Genomic DNA, 24,881 nt, shown 5'->3' with positions numbered 1-24,881 from the left:
TAAATGCCCTTGATAGCTGGTTTTCTTCCTTACTCAGGATCCAATCAAGGTTTCAGTTAGTTTTTCATATCTCTTTAATCATGAAAAGTTATTCACCCTTTTTTGCCTTTTGTGGTGTTAATGTTTTTAAAAGAGTCGATGCTGGCTTCTTTGCAGAATACCTCTTAGATGTATGTGGTTGTTTTCTCATGATTAGATTGAAATTTAACAGTTTTACTAACGTTTTGGTTAAGGTGATATTCACCAGATTTTTCTGTAAAAGTACCTGTTTCCTTTTTGCTCTAATCTGTGGAGTGTCCATGTCCTATTCCCTAAGTCTCACACCCAATGGTTTCTTAGCATCTGTTGATAATTTTTGTCTGAATCAGTTATTAGTACTTTGGTATTTACAATATGGTTATTTTCTAATTCTGTCATTCTGTCATCTTTCCATGAATAGGTGTTGGCATTCTCCTATAAAAGAATTTTTTGGGGTGCCCAGGTGGCTCAGTCGGTTAAGTACCCAACTTTGAATTTCAACTCAGGTCATGATCTCATGGTTCATTGGAACGAGCCCCACATTGGGCTCTGAGCTGACAGCAAGAAGCCTGCTTGGGTTTCTCTCCCTCTCTCTCCCTCTCTCTCTCTACCTCTCTCTCTGCCCCTCCCCCCTTAAAATAAATAAATAAACATTTAGAAAAATAGAGAATTTTTCCTCTTCTCACCTGTAAGGGAAATAATTTGTTTTTAATCCACACATGGATTTTTTAAAATGTATTATCATCCATTCCTGTTACTCATTTTGATGTGTGACTTGTTTCAAATTTGACCTCTGGGAATCTATGCATTCTTGCTGTGCCAAACAGTAGAAACGTACTTTATCCAACTGCTGGTCTTTTTTCTCCATGTTATTAAATTTGGCTTCAGTGAATTTAGGCTTCTGCATGCTGAAGGAGGCACTTCCCTGCATAGAAAGTATATTTGCATATGCTCCCAAACTTACAGATTCATATATCAGATTTTCAAGAACTCTCCCTATGCTCCCTGACATCGGCCTACTAGTTTCTGATGTTCAGCAGTGCCCCGCCACCAAGTAAGATGCCATTATGCCCTTTCTCAAGTTCTTTTAGAGCCTCCATTTACTGGATGTGATTTTGCAATGCCCTACTGTCCTGGGGAGAGGAGGAGAAAAGTCAGTGCACTTACGTCCTGTGAATTTTCTTGCAAAATGTTTTTGTGGATTTGTCTTTCATGGTCTGGAAAATACGGTGTTCTCAGGTTCTTTCTTAATAAGTCCTGCTCAGATATTTAGAATGTGAGATGTATCAATTAGCTAGGACTGCTGTTATGACTGGGTGACAACAGAAATTCTGTCTCATGGTTTTAGAGGCTAGAAATCCCAGAGATCAGTATGTAGGCAAGATTGCTTGCCTCTGAGGGCTATGAAAGGACCTGTTCCATGCCTCCCACCTGCTTCTAGTGGTTTGCTAACAGTCTTTGGATTGCAGAAGCATCACCCGATCTCTACCTTCATCTTCATGTGGCATTCTCCTTGTGTAGGTATCTGTGTCCAAATTTCTCCCTTTTGTAAGGACACTATGCATATTGGATTAAGTGTCTACCCTACTCTCTGGTGTGATCTCATCCCAATTTAATTACAGCTGCACACATCCTATTTCCAAATAAGATCACATTCTGAGGTGCGGGGCATTAGGACTTCAAGGTAAGAATTTGAGTGGGAGACACTCCTAACATGGGTACTTTTTAATCATTGTTCTTCAACACAAAGGCTGAGACCATTCAGCATTCTTGTATATATGGGCTTCTATTTAATTTCATATAATTGAAATTAATAAAGGGTTTTCCCCCCTTATTTCTGGATGTTATAGACTGAATATTTGTGTCCCCCTGCCCCAAATCCATATGTCGAGAATTAATCCCCAGTGTGTTGGTGTTTTGGGGAGGTGATTAAGTCATGAAGGTAGAAGCCCTCATGAATGGGATTAGTGCCCTTAAAAAAAAAAGATACCAGAAAGATCCCTCACATACCTCTCTTGTCGTATGAGGATACACTGAAAAAAATGGTCTCTGAACTAGAAAGCTGACCTCGACCAGACACCAAATCTTGCCAGTGCCTGTTCTTGGACTTCCCAGCTTCTAGAACCCTGAGAAAAATGTTGTTGATAAGCCACACAGTTTATGGTATTTATGTTACAGCAGCCTGAATAGACTAAGATCCATAGTGTATAGTTAAAGAAAATTATGTTCCGTGTCCATGTTAGAACCACAGTAGATAAACTCTCACCAGTTATCACAACCTTTTGTCCAAAATGATTGCTATCCACATCTTTAAAAGTTTATGACGAAACTTTCAAAATTACATAGAATATATGATGAACTGCAATATGCTCATCAACCAGCTTCGACAAATTCCAGTATTTCAATTTTTGCATCTTCTATTCTCCATGTTACCACCACCAACTCTTCTTTTGAAGATGTTATTTAAATTAAAAAACAAAGCCCCACAGGTGACACTGAATCACTCTTAGGGAGATACCATTTAGAGCAGTGGAAAAAGGCTTGAAAATGAGCTGATGATATGGTTTTACACTAATAGATTTTTATAGTTTTAGTACTAAAGATGAAAAGTGCCTGAAATGCCTTTACTCCAGTGGTTTCCAAATGAGTTTTTAGCCAAGAAATCATTTGAATTAAATTTACTTGGGAATTCTAAATAAAAGTCCTTAAAATCACTGTGGGGAGATCAAAACACCACTTTTTCCTTACCCATAGATAAGTCACTTACATATATCTGTGGAATCCTTTGGGCTCTGTAGAACACATTTTGAAAACCAAGATAAAGTGATTTGTCCAAAGCTGTACTCCTGGGTGGTTGCAGAGATAAGACTCTAGGATACAGGTCTCTTGTGCAGAAATTCTCTTTGTTCTTACTACCTCTTTTTACAGTTTTCGAAAGAATTTTTTCTTACTTGGCTCCTAGACACTAGGTATGTAAGTGAAATGTGGCCTTCATTTTTCTAGGAAAGCATGGAACCTTCTAAACAATGGAATTCCTTTCCTTTCCACTAACTCAGTATTAGATCAACAAAATGATCTAAAGCTTTGAACTTTCCACAGCAGATGATTTGGGTTGACAGTCTCTGGTTCTTTAAAAAAAAAAGAAAGAAGAAAAAAAAAACATTTAGAATACGTTGAATCTCTAAATGAAGTTGTTTCATTTTCGTTTCTTGTTCATTGCTAGTGTACGGATATACAGTTGATTTTTATATATGATCTTGTGTCTTGCAACTTGGCTGAACTAGATAATTTCTAAGTTTCTTTTTTTAATTGTATTCTATTATGATTTTTTTATTTTAGAGAGCACGAGTGGGGGAGAGGGGCAGGGTGGGGAGAGAGGGAAGAGAAAGCACAGGCTCCATGCTCAACACAGAGCCCAACACAATCCCATGACCCTGATGAGATCATGATCTAAGCTGAAATCAGGAGTCAGATGCTCAACCGACTGAGCCACCCAGGCACCCCAAATTTCTAAATTCTGAGTTTGGCTAAGGTGTTTTTTTTTTTTTTTTGGACATTTTTACTTATAAAATTCATTTATTGTAAGTGTACAATTCCATCTTTAGAAATGTATAGAACTGTACAGTCATCACCACAATCTGTTTTAAAATGTTTTCATCATCCCAAAAAGTTCTCTTGTGCTGGTTTAAACTTAAGTAATGCTCCTGCCCTCCCGCTCCCCCAGGCAACCACCTATCTATTTTCAGTTTCTATAATTGACCTTTCTAGACACTTCATATAAATGGAATTATACAGTATGCAGGGGTGTATGTCTGGCTTTTTTCACCTATCATAATGTTTTTGAGGTTCATGATCCTAGTCTGTTCTTTTTAACTGCCGACTAGTAGTCCATTGTATGGATATACACATTTTGTCTGTCTCTTCACCAGTTGGTGGGAATTTGGATTGTTTTTATGTTTGGGCTACTATGAGTAATGTTATGAATGTTTCTGTAAATGTATTTGTGCATACAATAAGGTATCATTTCTCTTGTATAGACTTCTAGGAGGAAAATTGCTAGGTTGTATGGTAAATTTACATTTTAACTTCTCAAGGGTTGGCAAACTGTTTTCTAGAGTGGAAATGAATGAGGGTTCCAGTGTCTCGACATCCTGATAGTTTTTGTCTTTTTGATTATATCTACTGTACTGAGTAAATGAATAGTGGTATCTCATTGTGGTTTTCATTAACATTTTTCTGAGGGCTTGTGATACTGAGCATCTTTTCATGCACTTATCAGCTATTTGTATATTGTCTCTGGAGAAATGTCTGTTCAACCTTTTGCCCATTTTTATACGGTTTATTTGTCTTTTTATTATTAAGAGTTCTTTGTATATTTTGTATACTCGTCCCTTATCAGATACATGATTTGCAACAATTTTCTCCTAATCTGTGCCTTCTCTTTTCACTTTCATAGTGTCTTTTGAAACTCAAACATTTTATTATGATAAAGTTCAGTTTATCAAATTTTTATTCTATACATTGTACCTTTGGTATCCTATCCTAATAACGTTTTGCCAATCCAAAGTCACAGATACTTTTCCCCTGTGTTTTCTTCAAATATTTACAGTTTTAGCTCCTAATGCTTAAGTCTGTCATCCATTTTAATTTAATTTTTACGTATCATGTAAGGGAAAGGTCTAACTTCATATATTTGCATGTATATCTAGTTATCTTGGCACCTTTTTTTTTGGAAAATATTATTTTTTCTCCATTGATTTGTGTTGATAAAAACCATAAATGTAAGAAATTCTGAACTCTTTCTTGATTTACATGTCTGTCTTTGTGTCAGTACCATACTGTCTTCATTATTGTGACTTACAGTAAGTTTTAAAATCAGATGGTGTATATCCTCCCAACTTTTGTTATTTTTTTTCAAAATGGTTTTGGCTATTCTAGCTTCGGACTTTCATACAAATTTTAGGATTGGTTTTTCAATTTCTAGAAAAAAACCCTGCTGGAATTAGACAGTGAATGCATTAAATTTGTAGATTAGTTTGGAAAGATTTGCCAATATTAAGTGTTCCAATATTGACAATAGTAAATGTCCTGATCTCTGAGTATGAAATGTCTTTTCATTTACTTAGATCACCATTAATTTACGTGTAAATTCTTTAAGTGTACATGTCCTGCCTGTCCTTTATTAAGTTTATTCCTAAGTTTTTATTCTTTATATTATGAATAGTTTTAATTTCAATTTCCTGTTGTTCATTGCTTAGTATATAGGTATACTTGATTTTGTATGTTGATTTTGTGTCTGGCAACTTTGCTGAACTCATTTATTACTTTCTAGGATTTGAGGACAAATAGAATTCGAAGACAAATAGGATTCTATGATCTACCTGTAAAAACCTCCTTCTTTTCCATTATGGGTGTCCTTGGTTTATTTTTCTGTCCTTTTCCTTTTTTCTCCCCCCCATACTACATTAGCTAGAACCTGTAGTATAGTGTTGAATAGCAGTGGCAACAATGGACAGCCTTACTTCATTTTTACAGGAGAAAGCATTCATTCATTCATCATTAAATGTGATGTTAGCTCTTGGTATTTTGTAAATATCCTTATCAGATTAAGGATATTCTTATCCATTCCCAGTTTAAGAGTTTTTTGTTTTTTTTTTTACCATGAATCGTATTGAATTTTGTCAGATGCTTTTTCTGCATCTATTGAGGTGATCGTATGGTTTTCTTCTGTTAATATGGTATATTACCTTAATTGATTTTAGAATGTTAAGCCAAGTTTGCATACTTTGGGTAAATCCCACTTGGTGATGGTGGCCAATCCTTTTGATCTCTTGCTTAATTTCTTGTTATGTCTTTGGTATGGCTCAGTATCAGGGTAGTAATGGCGTCATAGAGTGAGTCAGAGAATACTGCCTCCTCTATTTCTGAAATAGTTTGTTGAAGATTGGCATTATGTCTTCTTTTAAATATTTGGTAGAATTTACCAGTGAAGTCATTTGGGCCTGATTTTTTTCTTTGTGAGGTTTTTAATTACTAATTCAATTTCTTTACTTACATGTGTCTATTCAGATTTTTCTGTTTCTTCTGGAGTGCACTTTGGTAGTTTCTGTCTTTCAAGGAGTTTTTTCATATCATCTGAGTTGTTGAACTTATTGGCATAAAGTTCATAATGTTCCCTTATACCATTTTATTATGTTATATATTTTTAAAGTTAAGATCTGTGGCCAATGGGGGACTTGAATTCACAACTCCACGATCAAGAGCCACATACTCCACTGACTGAGCCAGCCAGGCACCCCTCTTCTACCATTTTAATATCTGTAGGATCTATAGTGATGTCACCCTTCTCATTCATGATATTGGTAAATACGTATTCTTTTTTCCTTATCACTTTAGCTAAAAGTTAACAATTCTGTTGAGCTTCTCAAAGAACTAGCTCTTGGTTGAATTCATTTTCTCTATTGTTTTCTCCCTTTGATCTTTATTATTTTCTACCCTCCTCTTACTTTGCATTTAATTTGTTCTTCTCTTTGCAGTTCATTAAAGTATAAGCTTAGGTCACTGATTTGAGAACTTTCTTCTTTTATATAGATATTTAGTCCTTTAAATATTCCTTTAAGTACTGCTTTAGTGGTATCCTACACATTTGAATATGTTATGCTTCCATTTTTGTTTAGTTCAAGATACTTTTCTGATTTTCTTTTTGATATCTTTTTTGAGCCATTGGTTATTTAGAAGTTCCTTAAATGGTTTCCAAATATTTGAAGATTTCCCAAGGATCTTTCTGTTTTGGATTTCTAATCTAATTCTGTTCTGGTCAAAGAACACACATATTTAATATGACTTGAATCCTTTTGAATTTATTGAGTCTTGTTTTATGGCTTTAGTGGCAATTCTTTTTTTTTTTTTAATGTTTATTTTTGAGAGAGAGAGAGAGAGAGAGTGAATGAATGAATGGAAGAGGGACAGAGAGAGAGGCACAGAATCCAAAGCAGGTTTTGGGTCCAAGCTGTCAGCATAGAGCCCGACGTGGGGCTTAAACTCACGAACCACGAGGTCATGATGCTAAATTGACTGTGCCTCCCAGGCATCCCTCTTACTGGTTATTCTATGCACACTTAAGAAAAATGTGTATTTTGGTGTTTTGAGTGTAGTATTCTATAAATGTCAATTAGGTAAAGTTGTGGTTAGTGTTGTTCAAGTCTACCTTGCTGATTTTCTAACTGGTTGTTCTATCAGTTATTGAAAGGGGGTATTGAAATCTCCAGTCATAATTATTGATCTGTGCATTACTCTTTGTAGTTCTTTCAGTTTTGACTTCATATATTTTGAAGTTCTGTCATTAAGTTCATAAATATTTAGTATCGTTCTCTTGACTAAATGACTCCTTTATCTTGATAAAGTGATCATCTTCATTTTAGGTACTCACTCTTCTTTGTTCTGAACTGTATACTCTGATATCATATATTCAGTCAGACTTTCTTGTGACTAGTGTTAGCTTGATATATATCTTCTATCTTTTTTCTTTTTTTTTTAATCTCTTTGTTTATATTTAAATTGTTTACATAGGCAGTATCTAAATCTAAATCTAAAATTTTTAGATTGGCAGTATCCAATCTAAAATTGGATTTCACTTTTTTAATCTTAACTGACAATCTCTACATTTAAAAATGTGTGTTAGGTCATTTACATGTATTGTGATTATTGCTGTGATTAAGTTTGAGTCTGTCATCTTTGTTATTTATTTTCTGTTTGTCCCATGTTTCTTGTTCCTTCTTTCTGCCTTCTTTTTCATTAATCAGGTATTTTTAAAAATTTTTATTTATGTCTTTTCTTCAGTCCTTAGCTGTAATTCTTTGTGTCTTTGTTTTTGTGGTTTTACCGTAATGGTTGCTTGCATATACAACTTACCAGTCTACATTTAAGGGATATTATACCATAAGAACCTTACTATAGGTAGGGTACTTGTATTTCTGTCCCCTAGGTTTTTATTATCATTTGTCAAGCATTTTACTATTATGTATATTATAAATTCCATAATACATTTTCATTTTACTTCTGCCTATAGGTCTTCCTTTAATGTTCTTTTAGTGCAGGTCTTTTGGTCATGAATTCTTTTGTGTGAATATGGTGTTTTTACTTTGACTTTTTTTTTTAAACCGCTTTATTAAGATATAATTCACATACTATACCATTCACCCATTTAAAGTGAACATTCAAGGGCATCTGAATGGCTCTGTTGGTTAAGTATCTGACTCTTGATCTTGGCTCAGGTCAGGATCTCATGATTGTGAGACTGAGCCCTGCATCCAGCTCAACACAGAGCTCCGTGCTGAGACTGCTTGGGATTCCCTCTCTCTCTCCTTTCTTTCTGGCCCTCTCCTGCTCAATTCTCTCTCATGTGCATGTTTTTTTTTTTTTTTAATTTTTTTTTCAACGTTTATTTTTTTGGGAAGAGAGAGACAGAGCATGAACGGGGGAGGGGCAGAGAGAGAGGGAGACACAGAATCCGAAACAGGCTCCAGGCTCTGAGCCATCAGCCCAGAGCCTGACGCGGGGCTCGAACTCACGGACCGCGAGATCGTGACCTGGCTGAAGTCGGACGCTTAACCGACTGCGCCACCCAGGCACCCCTATCTCATGTGCATGTTTGCTCTTCTCTCTCTCTCTCTCTCTCTCAAAAAATAAATAAAACACACAAAAAAGAAATCTTTCTTTAAAAAAAAAACAGTGTTTTATAATACGTTCGTAGGATTTATAGCCTTATCACAGTTTTATTTTGGGACATTTTTTGTCCCCCTAAAAGAAACCCCATACCCCTTTAGCAGTTGTTCTGATCAGTTCCTATTCACTCTCATGTTTGGGAGAGATCCCCTACCCTAAATACCACAAGATGACTGAGCATACAACATCCAACCATGGGACAGATGAGATAGCAATGTATTAGTTACATATACTCACAGCTCAACAGAGGGGAAAACCCCACAACATTACAGGGCCACATGGGTGTTGTACTTGGGATCAAAGTGAACAAACATGGTGCTGTGGGAGGCAGCCTTTATAGTAACCTGAGGATGAGGTGACCCCTGGTGCCCCCTAGAAGGTGTGATTACTTGTTTCAAATAATTTCATAGGCTGGCAGGGGAAGTAAAACTCATTAAGTTAAACACCAAGTAGAATGTAGCTAGTACAGCTGCATGGGGAACGAAACTTTCTTTCTTCTTCTTTTCTCTTCTTTCTTTCTTTCTTCTTTCTTCCTTCCTTCCTTCCTTCCTTCCTTCCTTCCTTCCTTCCTTCTTTTCTTTTCTTTTCTTTTCTTTTTCTTTTTCTTTTCTTTTCTTTTCTTTCTTAGATTTTATTTGAAGTAATCTTTTATATTCAACATGGCCTTGAACTCAAACCCTGAGATCAAGAGTTACATGCTCTGCCAACGTGAGCCAGCCAGGTGCCCCAAGCCACTTTTCCACAGGATGGGGTGGGGCACATATCTGGTTAAGAGTAGGGGAACTCATGGTTAGGCATTTGCGAGCCCTGCGAGGCCCAGTGTGTCAAGGCAGCAGTTAATATTGAATCTTAATTTCATGCCTTACACCACAGCAGTGAGTCTGCATTCCTCCCTGATCCCTCCTTTCATCCCCTTGACCCACCACAAATCTGTTTTCTATCTTTATGGATATGCCTATTCTAGACATTTCATATAAGTGGACTCCTACCATAGATGGTATTTTGTGTCTGAATTTTTCCCCTTAACATCAGGTTTTTCAAGGGTCATCGTGTTGTACACATCAGTACTTCACACCTTTGTATTGCTGATTAGTATTTCCATTCTGTGGCTGTATTACATCTTATTTATCCATTCTTCAGTTGACGGGCATTTAGTGTTCCACTTTTGGCTGTTAGGAATAACGCTGCTCTGAACATTTGTGTACAATTTTTGTGTGGATGTGGGTTTTCGTTTTTCTTTGGTATATGCCTAACTTTTCCTTTGCTTTTTAAAGCTTTTTATGCTGATGTAAAATTTGGGTTGGTAGGGTTTTTTTTTTTTTCTCCTCTTTCAGTGATTTCAGTATGTTCCGCTTCTGCCCTCTAGTTGCATTGTTCTGATGAGAAATCTGCTTTCATCTTTATCTTTATGCCTCTGACCACATAATGCTTAGTCTGCTTTTAAGATTTTCTTTTTATCATTGGCTTTTAAGTAGTTTGATTATAACATGCTCTGGTATAGTTTTCTTTATATTGCTTGTGTTCAGGGTTGTTGAGATTCTTAGATCTGGGGGTTTACACGTTTTCATCAAATTTAGAAAGACTTCAGCCTCGTTATTTCTTTAACTATTTGTTTGGTCCCACTCCCACTTTGGGACTCCAATTATTCATAAAGTACACTGCTTGTCCCACACCTAACTGATACTCTTTCTTTTTTGGAGGGATTCTTTTTTCTCTGTGTTTTCCATTTTTTATAATTTCTGTTTCTGTGCTTTCAAATTCAGTGCCTTTTTCTAATTTCAACTTCTTGTCAATCCCATTCAACTATTTTTTCATCTCCGTTATCTCAAGAAGTTGATTTGGGTCTTTATATTTTCTAGGTCTCTGCTTAACTTTATGAACATAGAGTAGTTACAATAACTGTTTTAATGTCTTTCTCTTGCGAATTCTAACATTACTTTCTATTGATTAACTATTCTGTTAAATTTGCAATTTTTTTTTTTGGTAATCTTTCAGTGGATGCCTGATATTGTGAAATTTACTTGTTGGATGCTAGATAATTTTATCTCTTGTAAAATCTTCTTGAGCTTTATTTTGGGATGCAATGTTACTTAGAAACAATATGAGCATTAGGTCTTATTTTTATGATATGTTAGGTGGGTCCATTGCCATGCCCAGTGTGTGGTTACATCTTCTTTACTACTGAGGCAAGACCTTTCTGAGTATTCAGTACCCTGTGAATTATGTGTTTTACAGTCTGTGGAAGTAGGCCCTGTAGCCCAGAGTGAGCCTCGTCTTCTCAGCTTAGGTCCTCCATGCCCAGTCTCATTTCACCTCTGCACCACGCCTGGGAATTCTCTCAAGGCCGTCATAGCGCTTACCATCTTTGTTTTCCCAATGCCCTGTGTTATCTGATGCTGAAATATGTTAAAAATAATTTCTTTTCTTCTCCTTCAGTTATTTTGGGGTATGGGGAGGGGTGGTGCTAAATCTAGTCCCTTTTAATGCCATTTTTGGCTGGAAGAGAAGTCTGCCAAAAGGTTTTGACAGATGACTAAATCAGTTGGGATATGAACTCTTACATGGATTTGTTTTCATAGGATATTTTTGTTAGTATTTAAATTCATGATAAATTTCTTGATCTAAGTTAGTTTTCTTTCACCCTTACAGCTTGCCTCTGATATTGATTGCTAGATAGTCCAGACTTAATGGAAACACCATTGCTGAATCTAATTGGGGCACCTGACACTCTGGAAACACCCCAAGTGCCAGATGAAGTTAACCCAGTCACCGGGCCAAACTGGATTAGAGGAAACCTAAAGAGGAGGTGTGAGAGTAAGTAAATGTTCTGTATAACATCAAGGACAACTTTTATTTTACATCCCTTTGAAGTGAGCTATTTAATCAGTTCCTTCAAGAATGTTTTATGCAGTAGTTGAATTTTAAAATTTAAGGAAGAATAGTGTGCCTTCTTGCCTGTTTTTGGCTTAAGGGTTCCATTGAAATTGTTAAGATTACATAATTGGGACAATTAAACATTTGTGTCATTTGGGGCGCCTGGGTGGCTCAGTCGGTTGAGTGTCCAGCTTTGGCTCAGGTCATGATCTCACAGTCTGTGAGATCGAGCCCGCGTTGGGCTCGGTGCTGACAGTGCAGAGCCTGGAGCCTGCTTCGGATTCTGTGTCTCCCTCTCTCTTGCCCCTCCCCTGCTCATGCTCTGCCTCTCTCTGTCTCAAAAATAAATAAAAACATTAAAAAAAATTAAACATTTGTGTCATTTATAAGTCATTAAACATTCATGAATTTTCTTTTTTCTTTTTAATGTTTATTTATCTTTGGAGGAGAGAGACAGCACAAGCGGGGCGGGGGGGGGGGAGGTGGTGGAGGCGGACAGAGGAGAGAGGGAGACACAGAATCCAAGCAGGCTCCAGGCTCTGAGCTGCCAGCACAGAGCTTGACGCAGGGTTTGAAACTCATGAATTGAGAGATCATGACCTGAGCTGAAGTCAGCACCTTAACCGACTGAGTCACCCAGGAACCCTAAGCATCATGAATTCTCAAACTTGCTTTTTTTACTTTGTTTCTTAAGTGGAAATTAAGAGAAATTTCCTTAAGATTTCCTATAACACAGGATTTAATAGATGTTCGGACATTCCATTAGCTCCTGGGAAGTATTTTGTTATTAATGAGGACTGTTGTCCCAGACCCACAAAAATAAATAATCCAGGAAGAGTGCTGCTTAACTTTTTAAAGTTAAGATACCTAACAGGAAGTGAGGCCCCTCATTACAGAAGGTATTCAAACAGAGCTTAAATGATGTTGAAGTTGTGACAGAAGAAATTCTTGTGTAGCATGGGGGTTTCATTAATAAGACTGACTGAGTTTACATTTATAACGTGTTTCAGAGTCACTCAATGAAAATAGAGTGTTTTGATATTAGGAATTAAGGTTTTATAATCGTGGTATCCAATTTATTCTGTATTTTCTTTTGGCTATAGTGTCAAAATCCTGATTCACATAGGTAAGTAGCTATACATGGTAACTTTTTTAAAAACATCTTATGCTGTAATTTTAGGATGTTCCTCAGACAAACAGAAGTAGCACAAGAAGCTTTATTTCAGCCAGAACCCCCCCCCCAGAACCCAGTTTTGGGGGTATTAAGTTATCAGCATAAGCTAAAGTATTTGTGGTCTCAACATCATCATGTTTAAAATTTAGTATCGCATAAAGAAGCGTTAAGAAAACCAGGAGATGGCAATTAAAGTACATAAACGAAAATGGAGGATTTGGGGAAGATCAGTGTTGAATTTGTGATTTGTACGTTAAAATTACTGGAAAAGTTTTAAGAACTGCCAGTACTGAAAACTATCTCTGGAAATTCTGTTATCATCGTACTAGGATCAGCTCTGGGAATCAGTATTCCTTAAAAGCTCCCTATCTGGTTTTAATGTAATAGCCATGGGAGGGATCCACTGAGTTAATGAATGGACACTTTATAAGATCCCTTTGGCGAGGAGAAATGATTTCATAGTTTTCCCTCCCTTCTACCTAATTAATAGAAATTACTAGGAATGGGGCACCTGGGTGGCTTGGGTTGGTTGGGCATCCAACTTCAGCTCAGGTCATGGTCTTGCAGTTCGTGAGTTCAAGCCCCGCATTGGGTTCTGTGCTAACAAACAGCTCAGAGCCTGGAGCCTGCTTCAGATTCTGTATCTCTGTCTCTCTGTCCCCTCCCCTGCTCATGCTCTGCCTCTCTCTGTCTCTCAAAAAATAAGTAATGTTAAAATTAAAAAAAAATTACTAGGCATTCAACAGCTTGCTTTATCACGAGACTGTGTGAAAATTCAAACTCATACCAGATTAGTCCCTGCAAAATAAGATTATTACAGAGTGGCTAATTTAAATAGAGTTCGTTTAAAGGTGAATTGTGTTTAATATATTATCTTTTCAGTGGTTAGAGAACTTATTTGTAATGTGTTTGCAGCTAGGTGGAACATAAGAGAGACAAAAGGCTTTTCCTGCATTGCACCTGTGTTATCATACATAATATGTTGTATCAGTCAATGAATAAATGTATGTCCTCCATCTGTTTGCTTAATAAAAGTATAGTTTTAGGCAGCGTATAGTCAGGGCCAAGGAAAGAAAGTGGCAAGGCAAAGTACTGAGGTCGTCAGGAGGAGTTGGGTTGTGGTTTGTGGAAGGATCGTGTCACAGGTGTTCTCTGCCTTTTTCTTCAGATATTTTGGCTGGTAAGCCTTCTTAACTGCACATGCTCTTGAGATTCCATATCCAGTGGCTTTCTAGGAGTACTGTAGATACAGGGCAATGTTCCTGTTTGGGTTAACTTTTAAAGGCCAACTGGGACCAGTTATCCACACTTTTTTTTTGAATTTTTTTTTTAACGTTTATTCATTTTTGAGAGACAGAGAGAGACAGAGTGCAAGTGGGGAGGGGCAGAGAGAGAGGGAAACACAGAATCTAAAGCAGGCTCCAGGCTCCGAGCGTTAGCACAGAGCCTAACACGGGACTCGAACCCATGAACCATGAGATCATGAACCTGAGCCGAAGTAGTGGATGCTTAACTGACGGAGCCACCCAGGCTCCCACATGCTCTTTTTTTTTTTTTTAATGTTCATTTTAGACAGAGCATGAGCGGAGGAGAGGCAGAGATGAGAAGGAGACACAGAATCCAAGTGGGCTCCAGACTCTGAGCTGTCATCACAGAGCCCAATGAGGGCGGGGCTTGAACCCACAAACTACAAGATCATGACCTGAGCCAAGTTGGACGCTTAACTGACTGAGCTACCCAGGCACCCCTGTTTGGGTTAACTTTTAAATTAATAGTTACCTGGTTCTAGAAAGAAAATGTATTTATTCTGTGGTCATCTGGATTATTCCACTTAATTTTTGGTAAACTGGTATTGGGGAAAAAAACTTAAGTGTATTACCTCACACAGCTGTGACAGATTGACAGACTAAGGGCCATGTTTGCCATTTTTTCCCAGCATTAAAGATGCCTCAGAGAAGCTCAGACACCTTGAGTTGGAAAGCAGTCTATTGCCGTCCTCCCGTCCCAGCGTTGATGTCAACATCAACAACCAGGTATTCAGATTTCTCCCTCATATACCTGTACACATCTTCAGACCTTCTGGAAATCACTGCTTTCCAAAGCTGATGCTTTCTCTCTTCTTTCGCTGGGGAATGTGTGTGTGGACTTCTTACAGATCTCTTTAAAAAGCACAGTTCATGTATGTTCTGGAGGAAAGGAAGAAACTTGGGCCATGATAGGAACTGTAAGTCATCTCCTGAGTGTTTTTAACACACATGCAAAGTGTTGTGGTTGCTTTAAACTTGTTCTTTTGATTCAGCCATCCTCTTTCTAATTCTATTCAATGGGTTGTGCTATAGTTGAAGAACCAGTTGAAAGCCTTTCAGAATTACAGAAGGATTTGTTCAAACAGGAGCTGCTCTGTCCTATAACAAGGAAGAGAATGGAACTTGAGATGCTTAAGCTTTGTCCTTCATAACTTTTACCACCCTGTGCCCTTGGAGTTTTAGGTGTGAGGTGGGGGTGCATCCCAATTTAACATATTAAACTTTAGTTCATTGTTTGAGTGTAATTTAAAAATTTTCTTAAATAACTTATAGAGATAATTAAAAATAGATCAGATGAGGTAAAAATAATTTACTGTGTCAGCTACTAGGTGTCCCTACTAAATGGAAGAGTAAATTTTAGATAATGATCTGGAGACACCCTTTTTTCCATATATAGACAACAGATAACAAGGATCTGTTGAATTAATTTTGTTTTGGTTTTAAAGAGGAAAAGGGACCAGCTGATTTGTAGGTTCTTTCATCCTTGGATAACTAGCTGGAATTCTTCAGAGACCAGTATAACAGAGAGAGTGATTTTCTTCTTTCTGTCATTGTTCAAGCTATCTTTTTGAATCCAACTTGGTTTTCTTTTTTCCTTTTTTCTGTTTTTGCTTAGGAATGTCTTTTACAAGCTGATTAAATTCCAGAAAGGCTTTCATTTTCTTGACCCCTCAGTATTTTTCAATATATTGATCTGTTTGCTTTCATATCGTCCGTTGTTTTTACTATCTCTATAGGTAGGGGAATGCAGGGTCAGAGACAGAGGGTTAATTGAAAGCTCTAGATGAAAGCTTTAGATGGTTAGCAATTAATTTGAGAAGAATTTAATGAAGGACTAGAATGAACCTGAAGGAGAATGATGAACCTTGCTGGGCATAGGGTGGGAGAAGAGGAATGATTGTTACACTGGAAGGGAGTTCATGCAAATCCACTGAATAGCAATGGTTTCTTTTGTAAATTCCCTGCATGTCTTATTATAATATCACTGAGCCTCCAAAGCAGAGAATCTGTTAAATTAATCTTGAAGACTTGAAGAACGAAACAGGAGTGTGGTTTCAGGATAGGAAAGGGAGTGTAAGAGTAGGTTAGGTAAAGGACAGTGGCTGCCGTTAAAGGAACATTCTGGGGTTCACATAGCTAGAAAAAATGATAGCTAATATTTAGTGAGATTAATCGATGCCAGGCAGGATAACAAGAAAGAACTCAGTGTTGTATTAAAAAAAAATAAGAGACCTCTTTATAACTAGAGTGCTGTATACACAGTTGATTCCTGTTTATATATATGATACATTTTTAATCCAGTCTGATTTCTCTACCTTTATCATCAGTAGATCATGTTTTCTTAGGGAATGCAAATTAATCTGATAAAAGCTTTACTAATTAAAGTAATCTTAGAATGAAAACCTGTAAATAAAATACATTATGGTAAAGCAAAGTTACCAATTTGGATGATTAGCTTCTAAGAATTGTGGAACTGAGAAGCTGTAAGCAGTGACAGAATGTTAGGCTCAGACTAGCACTACTGGCAGCAGAGTTGACTTCAAACTCATGTCTTGAGAACCCATTTAGAGGGACCTCATGCCATGGAGGCCTACATTCCCAGGATTGATGCAGTCCCTTGACACCCTGATACACTGTTGATTCAGTACTACAAACGTGTTTATTGTTTACTTTCTGTAAGATAAACTAATAAGATGAAAGAAACAGCTAAGAATACAGTTTGTGGAAGGCAATATCAGGATCCATGAAGACTGACAGGCTGGAATGATGCACTATATATAAGAATATATGTTTATAATCTGAAAATACAGGATTAGGATAGAGAGGTAGAATATAACACAAGCATGTGTAAAAAAGTGTTTTAGGAATATGTAATGTGGTTTGAAGTGTGACTGGCAGAACATTATTAACCAAAAGTGTTTAAAAAAGGGAGGTCCAAACATAGTATTATCTATAGTCATTTCTGGGTAGCACTCTTGCAAAACTGATTTAGGAAACTAAAGCAGTTTGAGAAGGGAAGGAACTAAATGGTGAAAGCTCTTAGAGCTAAGTTACAACTAAGGATCAGTAGTCTCAGGAAATAGCATTTTATTTAAAAAAATTTTTTTGACAGGGGCGCCTGGGAGGCTCAGTCGGTTGAGCATCTGACTTCTGTCTCACGTCATGAGTCTCTAGATTTGTGAGTTGGAGCCCCATGTCGGGCTCTGTGCTGACAGCTCAGAGGCCTGGAACCTGCTTCAGATTCTATGTCTCCCTCTCTCTCTGCCCTCTGCATTCCTCCCCCATATGCACTCTGCCTCTCTCTGTCTCTCAACAATAAATAACATTAAAAAAATTTATTTTTTAATTTTTTTAATGTTTATTGTGAGAGACAGAGACAGAGTGCAAGCAGGGGACAGAGAAGAGGGAGACACAGGATCCGAAGCAGGCTTCAGGCTGTGAGCTGTCAGCACAGAGCCTGATGCAAGGCTTGAACTCACAAACCGGGATCATGACCTGAGCTGAAGTTGGACGCTTTAACCGACTGAACCAATCAGGTGCCCCAGGAAGGGCATTTTAGATATCTGAAGATGGTATTAATGTGAAAGAGGCATTAGTGTAACCTGTTTTTAATAGCCTCCGAGAAGAGTTGAGGTCAGCGAGTATGTAAGAGGTGTGCAGGTGTCACCTTGATATGAGAAACATTTTCTGGGGTACCTGGTTGGCTCATTCAGTGGGGTGTGTGACTCTTGATCTTGGGGTTGTGAGTTCAAGCCCCCACATTGGATGTAGAAATTACTTAAAATAAAATCTCTAACAGAAAAGAAAGGAGGAAGGGAAAGAAAGAGAGAGGGAGAGAGAAAGGGGGGAAGGAAGGAAGGAAGGAAGGAAGGAAGGGAGGGAGGGAGGGAGGGAGGGAGGAAGGAAGGAAGGAAGGAAGGAAGGAAGGAAGGAATCATTTCCTAACAGTAATTTCCCAAGAAAGCAGCACGTTCTTCAATGTGGGAAGTTCCTCAGGCAAAGATAAATTAACCACATTATGGGCTCTTTTGGTGGTTGGAGGAACTGATCATTCTGTTCCAACCTTGAGATGCTGTGATTAAGTGTCATTGTTGGGGTTCTTCCCTCTTTTTGTACCTCCTCTTTTTAGAAATTTATTCAGTTTCTGTGCTTGACCTATGTGTTTGGAGTCCTTTAGGGCTTATGCTGGATCAAGATCTATAGATTTTTCAAGTTACTTTCCTCCTCTTAATTACCTGAGGCAGTTCCAAGATTTTCTTTATCTCCAGATTTCATTTTAGAAATCATTTTTTTCTTGTTCTTCAGTCAGCAAAAAAAGTGCTTAAAAAGGGGTGCCTGTCTGGCTCAGTTGGTGGAGTGTGCAACTCTTGATCTCAGAGTTGTGAATTCGAGCCCCATGTCAGGTGTAGAGATTACTTAAAAATAAAATCTTCCAAAAAAATGCTTAAAGTAACAAAAGTTAAACTGCATTTATTAGTGAGGAAAGGTGGCCTAATTAAGACATGCATGGCCCATGGAGAGCAAACTGAGGGGTATTGGAGGGGTTGTGGGAGGGAGGATGGGGTAAATGGTAAGGGGCACTAAGGAATCCCCTCCTGAAACCACTGTTGCACTGTATGCTAACTAATTTGGATGTAAATTATAAAAAAAAAAAAAAATTGAAAGAAAAGAAAAGTATCAGAAAAAAAAAAAAAGACATGCATGGCCTTTAGCAACTGGTCTTTTTTGGGGAAAAGAATTAAAAGTAGGCATGACAGCTGTATTCTATTGACTAGGAATTGGTGGGCTATTTCCATGAAGGGTCAGATAGTAAGTATTTTAGTCTTGCCAACCATACTGTCTCTGTTACAACTACTCTGGCATTGCAGCACAAAAGCAACCACATAGGAATGAGCATGGCTGTGTTCCAGTAAATTTTATTTACAAAAGCAGGTGGTGGGCTAGATTTGACCTGTGAGTTATACTTTGCTGACCTCTTCTCTTGATAGGTACGAATTTAATCTGCAACAGGTTGCCACCATATATGATTTGGAATAATCTGGCATTTTTACCCTTTTGATTTGCTTGTATCCAGACTTTAAAAAGGTATAACCAAGAACTATCTCAAAAGCCAAACTTGGCACACAGAATAAAACAAAACAGAAAAATGAGTTTATTTTAAGGTTTCAGTCTGCAAGCCAGGGACCTGACGGCTGCAGGAGCAATGAGTCCTGAGTTGCTCATGCAGACGAATTGTTATGGGATAAATATAGAAGTTTTGTTTTTTTTTTCCTCCCAGCTGATTGACTGCTTACTGGTCCTGTTTTATTTGGATCAGGATAGCTGACTCAGGGGAACAGGGAAGTCCAGAGATGGTGTGAACTAGCTTGGCATTTAGAAGTTGTCTGGTTTTCTCTGCTGATTTCTTTTTTTTTTTTTAATTTTTTTTTTCAACGTTTATTTATTTTTTTGGGGACATAGAGAGACAGAGCATGAACGGGGGAGGGGCAGAGAGAGAGGGAGACACAGAATCAGAAGCAGGCTCCAGGCTCTGAGCCATCAGCCCAGAGCCCGACGCGGGGCTCAAACTCACGGACCGCGAGATCGTGACTGGCTGAAGTCGGACGCTTAACCGACTGCGCCACCCAGGCACCCCTTCTCTGCTGATTTTCTGAGAAGGACTGTAAATTCTTTTTTTTTTTTAGAACTGTAAATTCTTGTCAGATTCCTTCATGTACGTATGTTGATCATCTCCATTTTTATCCTTGACATAAGTAACACCATTTCACTTGCTTCTGCAAGTCATTACCTACCTACCTACCTTTCTTTCTCTTTCTTTCTTCTTCTTTCTCTTTCTTTTCTTTTTCTTTTCTTTTCTTTTCTTTTCTTTTCTTTTCTTTTCTTTTCTTTTCTTTTCTTTTCTTCTTCTTTTCACTAAATCTGTTGTCCCATTAGCTAACATATAGTGTATACATTGTAGTCTTAGCTTCAGGAGTAGATTCCCACAATTCATCACTTACATACAACAGCCACTGCTCATCCCAGCAAGTACCTTCTGGCCATCTCACATTTTTTCCACCTTCCCAACCCCCGTCCCCATCAACCCTCAGATTACAAGTAGTTAACTTTCTTTACATCTGCCCTGGACACAGGGCAGTGGACACAGAAGGTATGTGAATAAGTCTAACTTCCCTTTGGAAATGGAGGCAGTCTTCAGACATTAGCTGTGCAACGGCCATACTTCTCCAGAAATCAGTGAGCTGTTACATATCATGTAATTAGTAAGTAGAAATTATACTTTTTATGAATGCAAAGGCAAATATTTCCTGCTTGGCAATAATTGGTAAATAATTTTCCCTGTACCCTCTTGAGTTCTTGGCTGAGACCTCTGTGACAAAAGACCGAGTAACAAGAGAAAAACAAGTTTCCTAACCCAGGGAAAAATGAATAACTCTCAGAGACAGCTTAGGATCCTGCTTGAATACCACCTTCAGCTAGAGTTGAAAGATGTAGGGGAAGCCAGTTATGAGAAAGTTATAAGGAAAAGTCTGATAAATAAGAGTAAGGTTGTTACGCAGATTTGATTCCTTGCTTTTCATTGAGAAGGGTCTGAAGTCCCCAGGGATTAATCTTTGTCCTTCTTGGTGGAGTGGGGAGGAGGGATACTTTTGTAAGTTTATGTTCTGCTTTTAGGCAATAGGGGGAGAGTGGAGAGCTTTTCTTGGTGGCCTTCCAAGGTGGACTATCAGTGGCATAGTAACTGGCTGCCACTGGAATATGTTACTATAATAAAAGAAAGTGAAAGTGTTTTTAAAGCTGTTACACTCAACTGTATATCAGTAATTTTTTAATGTTCTCATACATCATAATTATAGAAGATACAGATTTTTAAAGCAGGAAATTTTAAATCTTCCGTTATTTCACTGCTAAGAGATAACTACAGTTAACGTTTTTTTTAAGATAAATAATTTCCAAACATTTAAATGTGATGTATTTTTTTAAAATAAAAGTGCAGGGACAATTGCTTTTTAAAACTAATCGATTTGTAAACATCTTTCTTTATCAATGACCTATTACAGACAGTAGTTAAATTGCATGCCATGTCACCATTGTGTTTACTCAGTTCCCTGTTGGACATTTAGATTATTGCTAACTTTCACTGTCATAATCAGTGCTGTGACAAACAGCCTTATAAATAAATACCTTCAATCATCTGATTATTTTCCTGGGAAGGAAGTGATAGGTAGAAGTATAGGCAATTTTAAAGCCTTTATACTTTTGCAAAAAATTGGGAGATGGTGACAGTTTATATTTTTACTTGTGAGATATGTGTTGCATTCTTTGTCTTTGTTTGTAATATAGGCAGGTTGCTTTGAGAATCCTTAACTTGCAAATTTCAATAATTACCAAGTAATCTCAAGTCTGCAACATAATCGACTCTGAAAAGAAAATGTCAAACTATTTTGGATTAGCCGTGATTTTTCCCTACTATTAGGATATAATTGACAATGAATTTGTATTATATTTAAGGAATACAATGTGATGATTTTATATACATATACATTGTGAAATGATGTCTACAACTGAATTAATAAATATATCCATCACCTCACGTATTTACCTTTTTGTTTTGTTTTGGGTTTTGGTGACAGTGCTTAATTAGCAAATTTCAAGTATTCAGAACAGTATAATTAGCTATAGTCACCATGCTATACATTAGATTCTCAGAATTTAATTCATTTTATACTGAAAGTTTGTACCTTTTTACCCAAGCTTTACCTATTTTCCTACCCTCAAGCCCCTGGCAACCACCATTCTACTCTGTTTCTGAGTTGGATTTTTGTTTGTTTAGAGTCCACATATAAGTAATACCATGCAATATTTGTCATTCTCTGACTTGTTTCACTTAGCATAATGCATGTTGTTGCAAATGGCAAGATTTCCTTCTTTTTTAAAACTGAAGTATAGTTGACATGCAGTTTTATATTAGTTTCAAATGTATAACATAATGATTCTACAATTACAAGCATTATAAAATGCTTCACTATAAGTGTAGTTACTATCTGTCACCATACAAAGTTACTACAGTATATTGGCTATGTTGGCTATGCTAAGACTTCCTTGTTTTTAAACGTAAATAATATTTCATATATGTACATACACTCACCACATTTTTACTCCATTCATCCGTCGATGGATGCTTAGGTTGTTTCCATCTCTGGCTACTATGCATAATATTATAGTGAACCCAGGAGGGAGCTACCTACTCAAGATAGTGATTTTGTTTCCTTTGGATATATACCCAGAAGTGGGATTCCTGGATCATACAGTGTGAACTAGTCATGATTGAAGAAGGATGTAAGGAACTTCCTGCAATAATAGGAATCATTCCAAACACTAAGCAGTTACAGACATAGAGTTAGTCCAGAATAGTGATTCTCAGACTTATATGTGTGTTAGAATCACATAGAGGAGCTTGTTAAACATTCAGATTTTAGGGGCCCACCTGGAGGCAGATGTGTGGAACCACACTGAGAAACACCAAATCAGAATAAGCACATTAATTAAATCTTTTCAAATCTGAAAGAATGGTGTAGTATATAATCCCATACATGGCAGCTAGCCTGTTTTAGAGAACAGAAGCTGTGTGTGAGACTAAGAAAATGTTTAGAGTCAGTCTGTTGTTTAGATCAGCCTTAAATAGCAAGCACGTAATAATAACGATAATTGTTGTTGTAGTCATTCATTTTAAGGTATCAGTTGTAGTACAGATAATTTAAACTTTCTTAATTTGCTTCCTTCCATTTATTTCTTTTCATAATGGTTTGTTTATAATGTTTTCATTAAGATCTTCACTGACTGGACTTGTGCCTTATTCTGTCATTTTCATAAGTCTGTACCTGAGAGTGACTGTGGCTATATAACATAATCCAAGCAAATCATCTGCCTGATGACAGCTCCAGAATACAGGATTAGCCTGTGTAGGGGCCTAACCTAAAATCCGGTTGACGTTAATTACAGCAAATGGCAACATGTTCTCCATGTGTGATTTTAACCTCAGGGCATCTGTCCTGGATGATGTAGTCAGTCTTCAGTAGCTTTAAGGCAGGAAGTTGGGCTGGATGATTTCTAGAGATCTCTACCAATTTGTATTTCATGTTTGTGACTATTGAGTCCTTAGTTTGAAACTGCTTATGGTGGGAGGGGACTATTCCTGGAATAGGATAGGAAGGCTTAAGACACGTGATATCCTGGTTGTCTGAATATGAACTTTCATCAGCCCCTTTCCTATTTCTGTATAACTATAGCCCGCCAGAGTTGCTTACACTGTATTTTTAATATCTAGGAGGAGGTGGTGAAGTTGACTGAGAAATGTCTTAATAATGCCATTGAGAGCCCAGGATTGAATGCCAGGAGAGTTCCTCCTGACTTGAAGAGTAACATTTTGAAGGCTCAAGTAGAAGCAGTGCATAAGGTAAGCTGCCTTTAATGGGGAGAGTCCTGATGAAGCAGAAATAAATGAGACTTACAGCTGAGAACCCTGAAGACACATAAAGTACATGAGTGTTAAATAAGGGTGACCTAGCTAGTGATTGCAGATAGCGAGTAGTTCCCAGAAACAGGCTCAGGATGGCAGAATGCCTTCCCAAGTCTAAGTCTAAGCTAGTTTAAGAGGAGGCAGTCATGGGATAAAAAGTTGAGAGTAAAGACCCTCTAGAGTATAAGAACTTTTTTTTTTTTTTTTTTAATTTTTGTTAGGGGCACCTGGGTGGCTCAGTCGATTAAGCATCTGACTCTTGATTTCAGCTCAGGTCATGATCTCACGATTTGTGAGTTCGAGCCCACATCAGGCTCTGTGCTGTCAGCTCAGAGCCTACTGCGTGGAATTCTCTCTTTCTCCCTCTCTCTCTCTCTCCCTCTCTCCCTCTCTCCCTCTCCCTGCCCCTCCCCACTTGCTCTCTCTCTCTCAAAATAAATAAATAAATTTTTAAAAATTAAAAAAAAAAACTTTTTTCCCTTTAATTTTAATTTTTTTTTATAATTTACATCCAAATTAGCATATAGTGCTACAGTGTTTTCAGGAGTAGATTCCTTAGTGCCCCTGACCCATTTAGCCCATCCCTCCCACAACTCCTCCAGTAACCCTCAGTTTGTTCTCCATATTTATGAGTCTCTTATGTTTTGTCCCCCTCCCTGTTTTTATATTATTTTTGCTTCCTTTCCTTTGGATGGAGGAAACCCTTCCAAATTCTTGTGGAAGTGAGTCCCTAATCTTTGCCATTTTTATAGCCAGAAAATCTAATGATTTTTAGATTCCTGTCAATACTAAGTCTGTGGTTTCAGGTCTTTAGCAGTCTGCTACTTCCCACCACCCATCTGACTTCAGTTTGGTAAAGTTGCATGTCACAGTAGTGACAGTTGCAAGGTGAAGGAGTTGGCTGTGACACTGTGAAGGATGCCATGCCCTTCACAGCCTTCAAGGCCTTCAAGGACCAGCCCCCATGAAGTTTATGGCATTCATGCTGTCAGAGTCTGCTTTCCCTTGGTGCTCCCTAACTTTCAGACTTAACCCTCCATACTAAAATCAGGACAGCAGCCCGTCTCACCAAGTCATGTTACCAACTAGGATTTCAAAATATCTTGTTGAGAAGATGCACTTTACCCATCCTGTCCCTAGGCACAAGCCTTGAACAGAACTGAGAAGATTTGAGGAATATTGTTCATGCTTTGGTTATTTATCCTCTCCCCCTAGTGTAAACATAAGCATGATATTTGTATATAAAAGTAAATATGAAATATGATGA

General features: G+C 37.6%; 1 protein-coding gene across 1 annotated transcript in view; it reads left to right on the top strand.

The window, feature by feature from the left end:
- EPB41L5 (erythrocyte membrane protein band 4.1 like 5) overlaps positions 1-24,881 on the top strand; it is a 142,109-nt gene that overhangs the window by 91,633 nt on the left and 25,595 nt on the right. Inside the window, 4 exon segments of the mRNA XM_030325470.1 lie at positions 11,392-11,406; positions 11,408-11,560; positions 14,727-14,823; positions 23,423-23,551. Coding sequence (XP_030181330.1) covers positions 11,392-11,406; positions 11,408-11,560; positions 14,727-14,823; positions 23,423-23,551 — 394 coding nt within the window.

This window comes from Lynx canadensis, chromosome C1 (assembly GCF_007474595.2).
Source record: "Lynx canadensis isolate LIC74 chromosome C1, mLynCan4.pri.v2, whole genome shotgun sequence".
NCBI lineage: Eukaryota > Metazoa > Chordata > Mammalia > Carnivora > Felidae > Lynx > Lynx canadensis.
The sequence above is the reverse complement of the archived record's forward strand: the minus strand, read 5'-3'. Positions and strand labels throughout refer to the sequence as shown.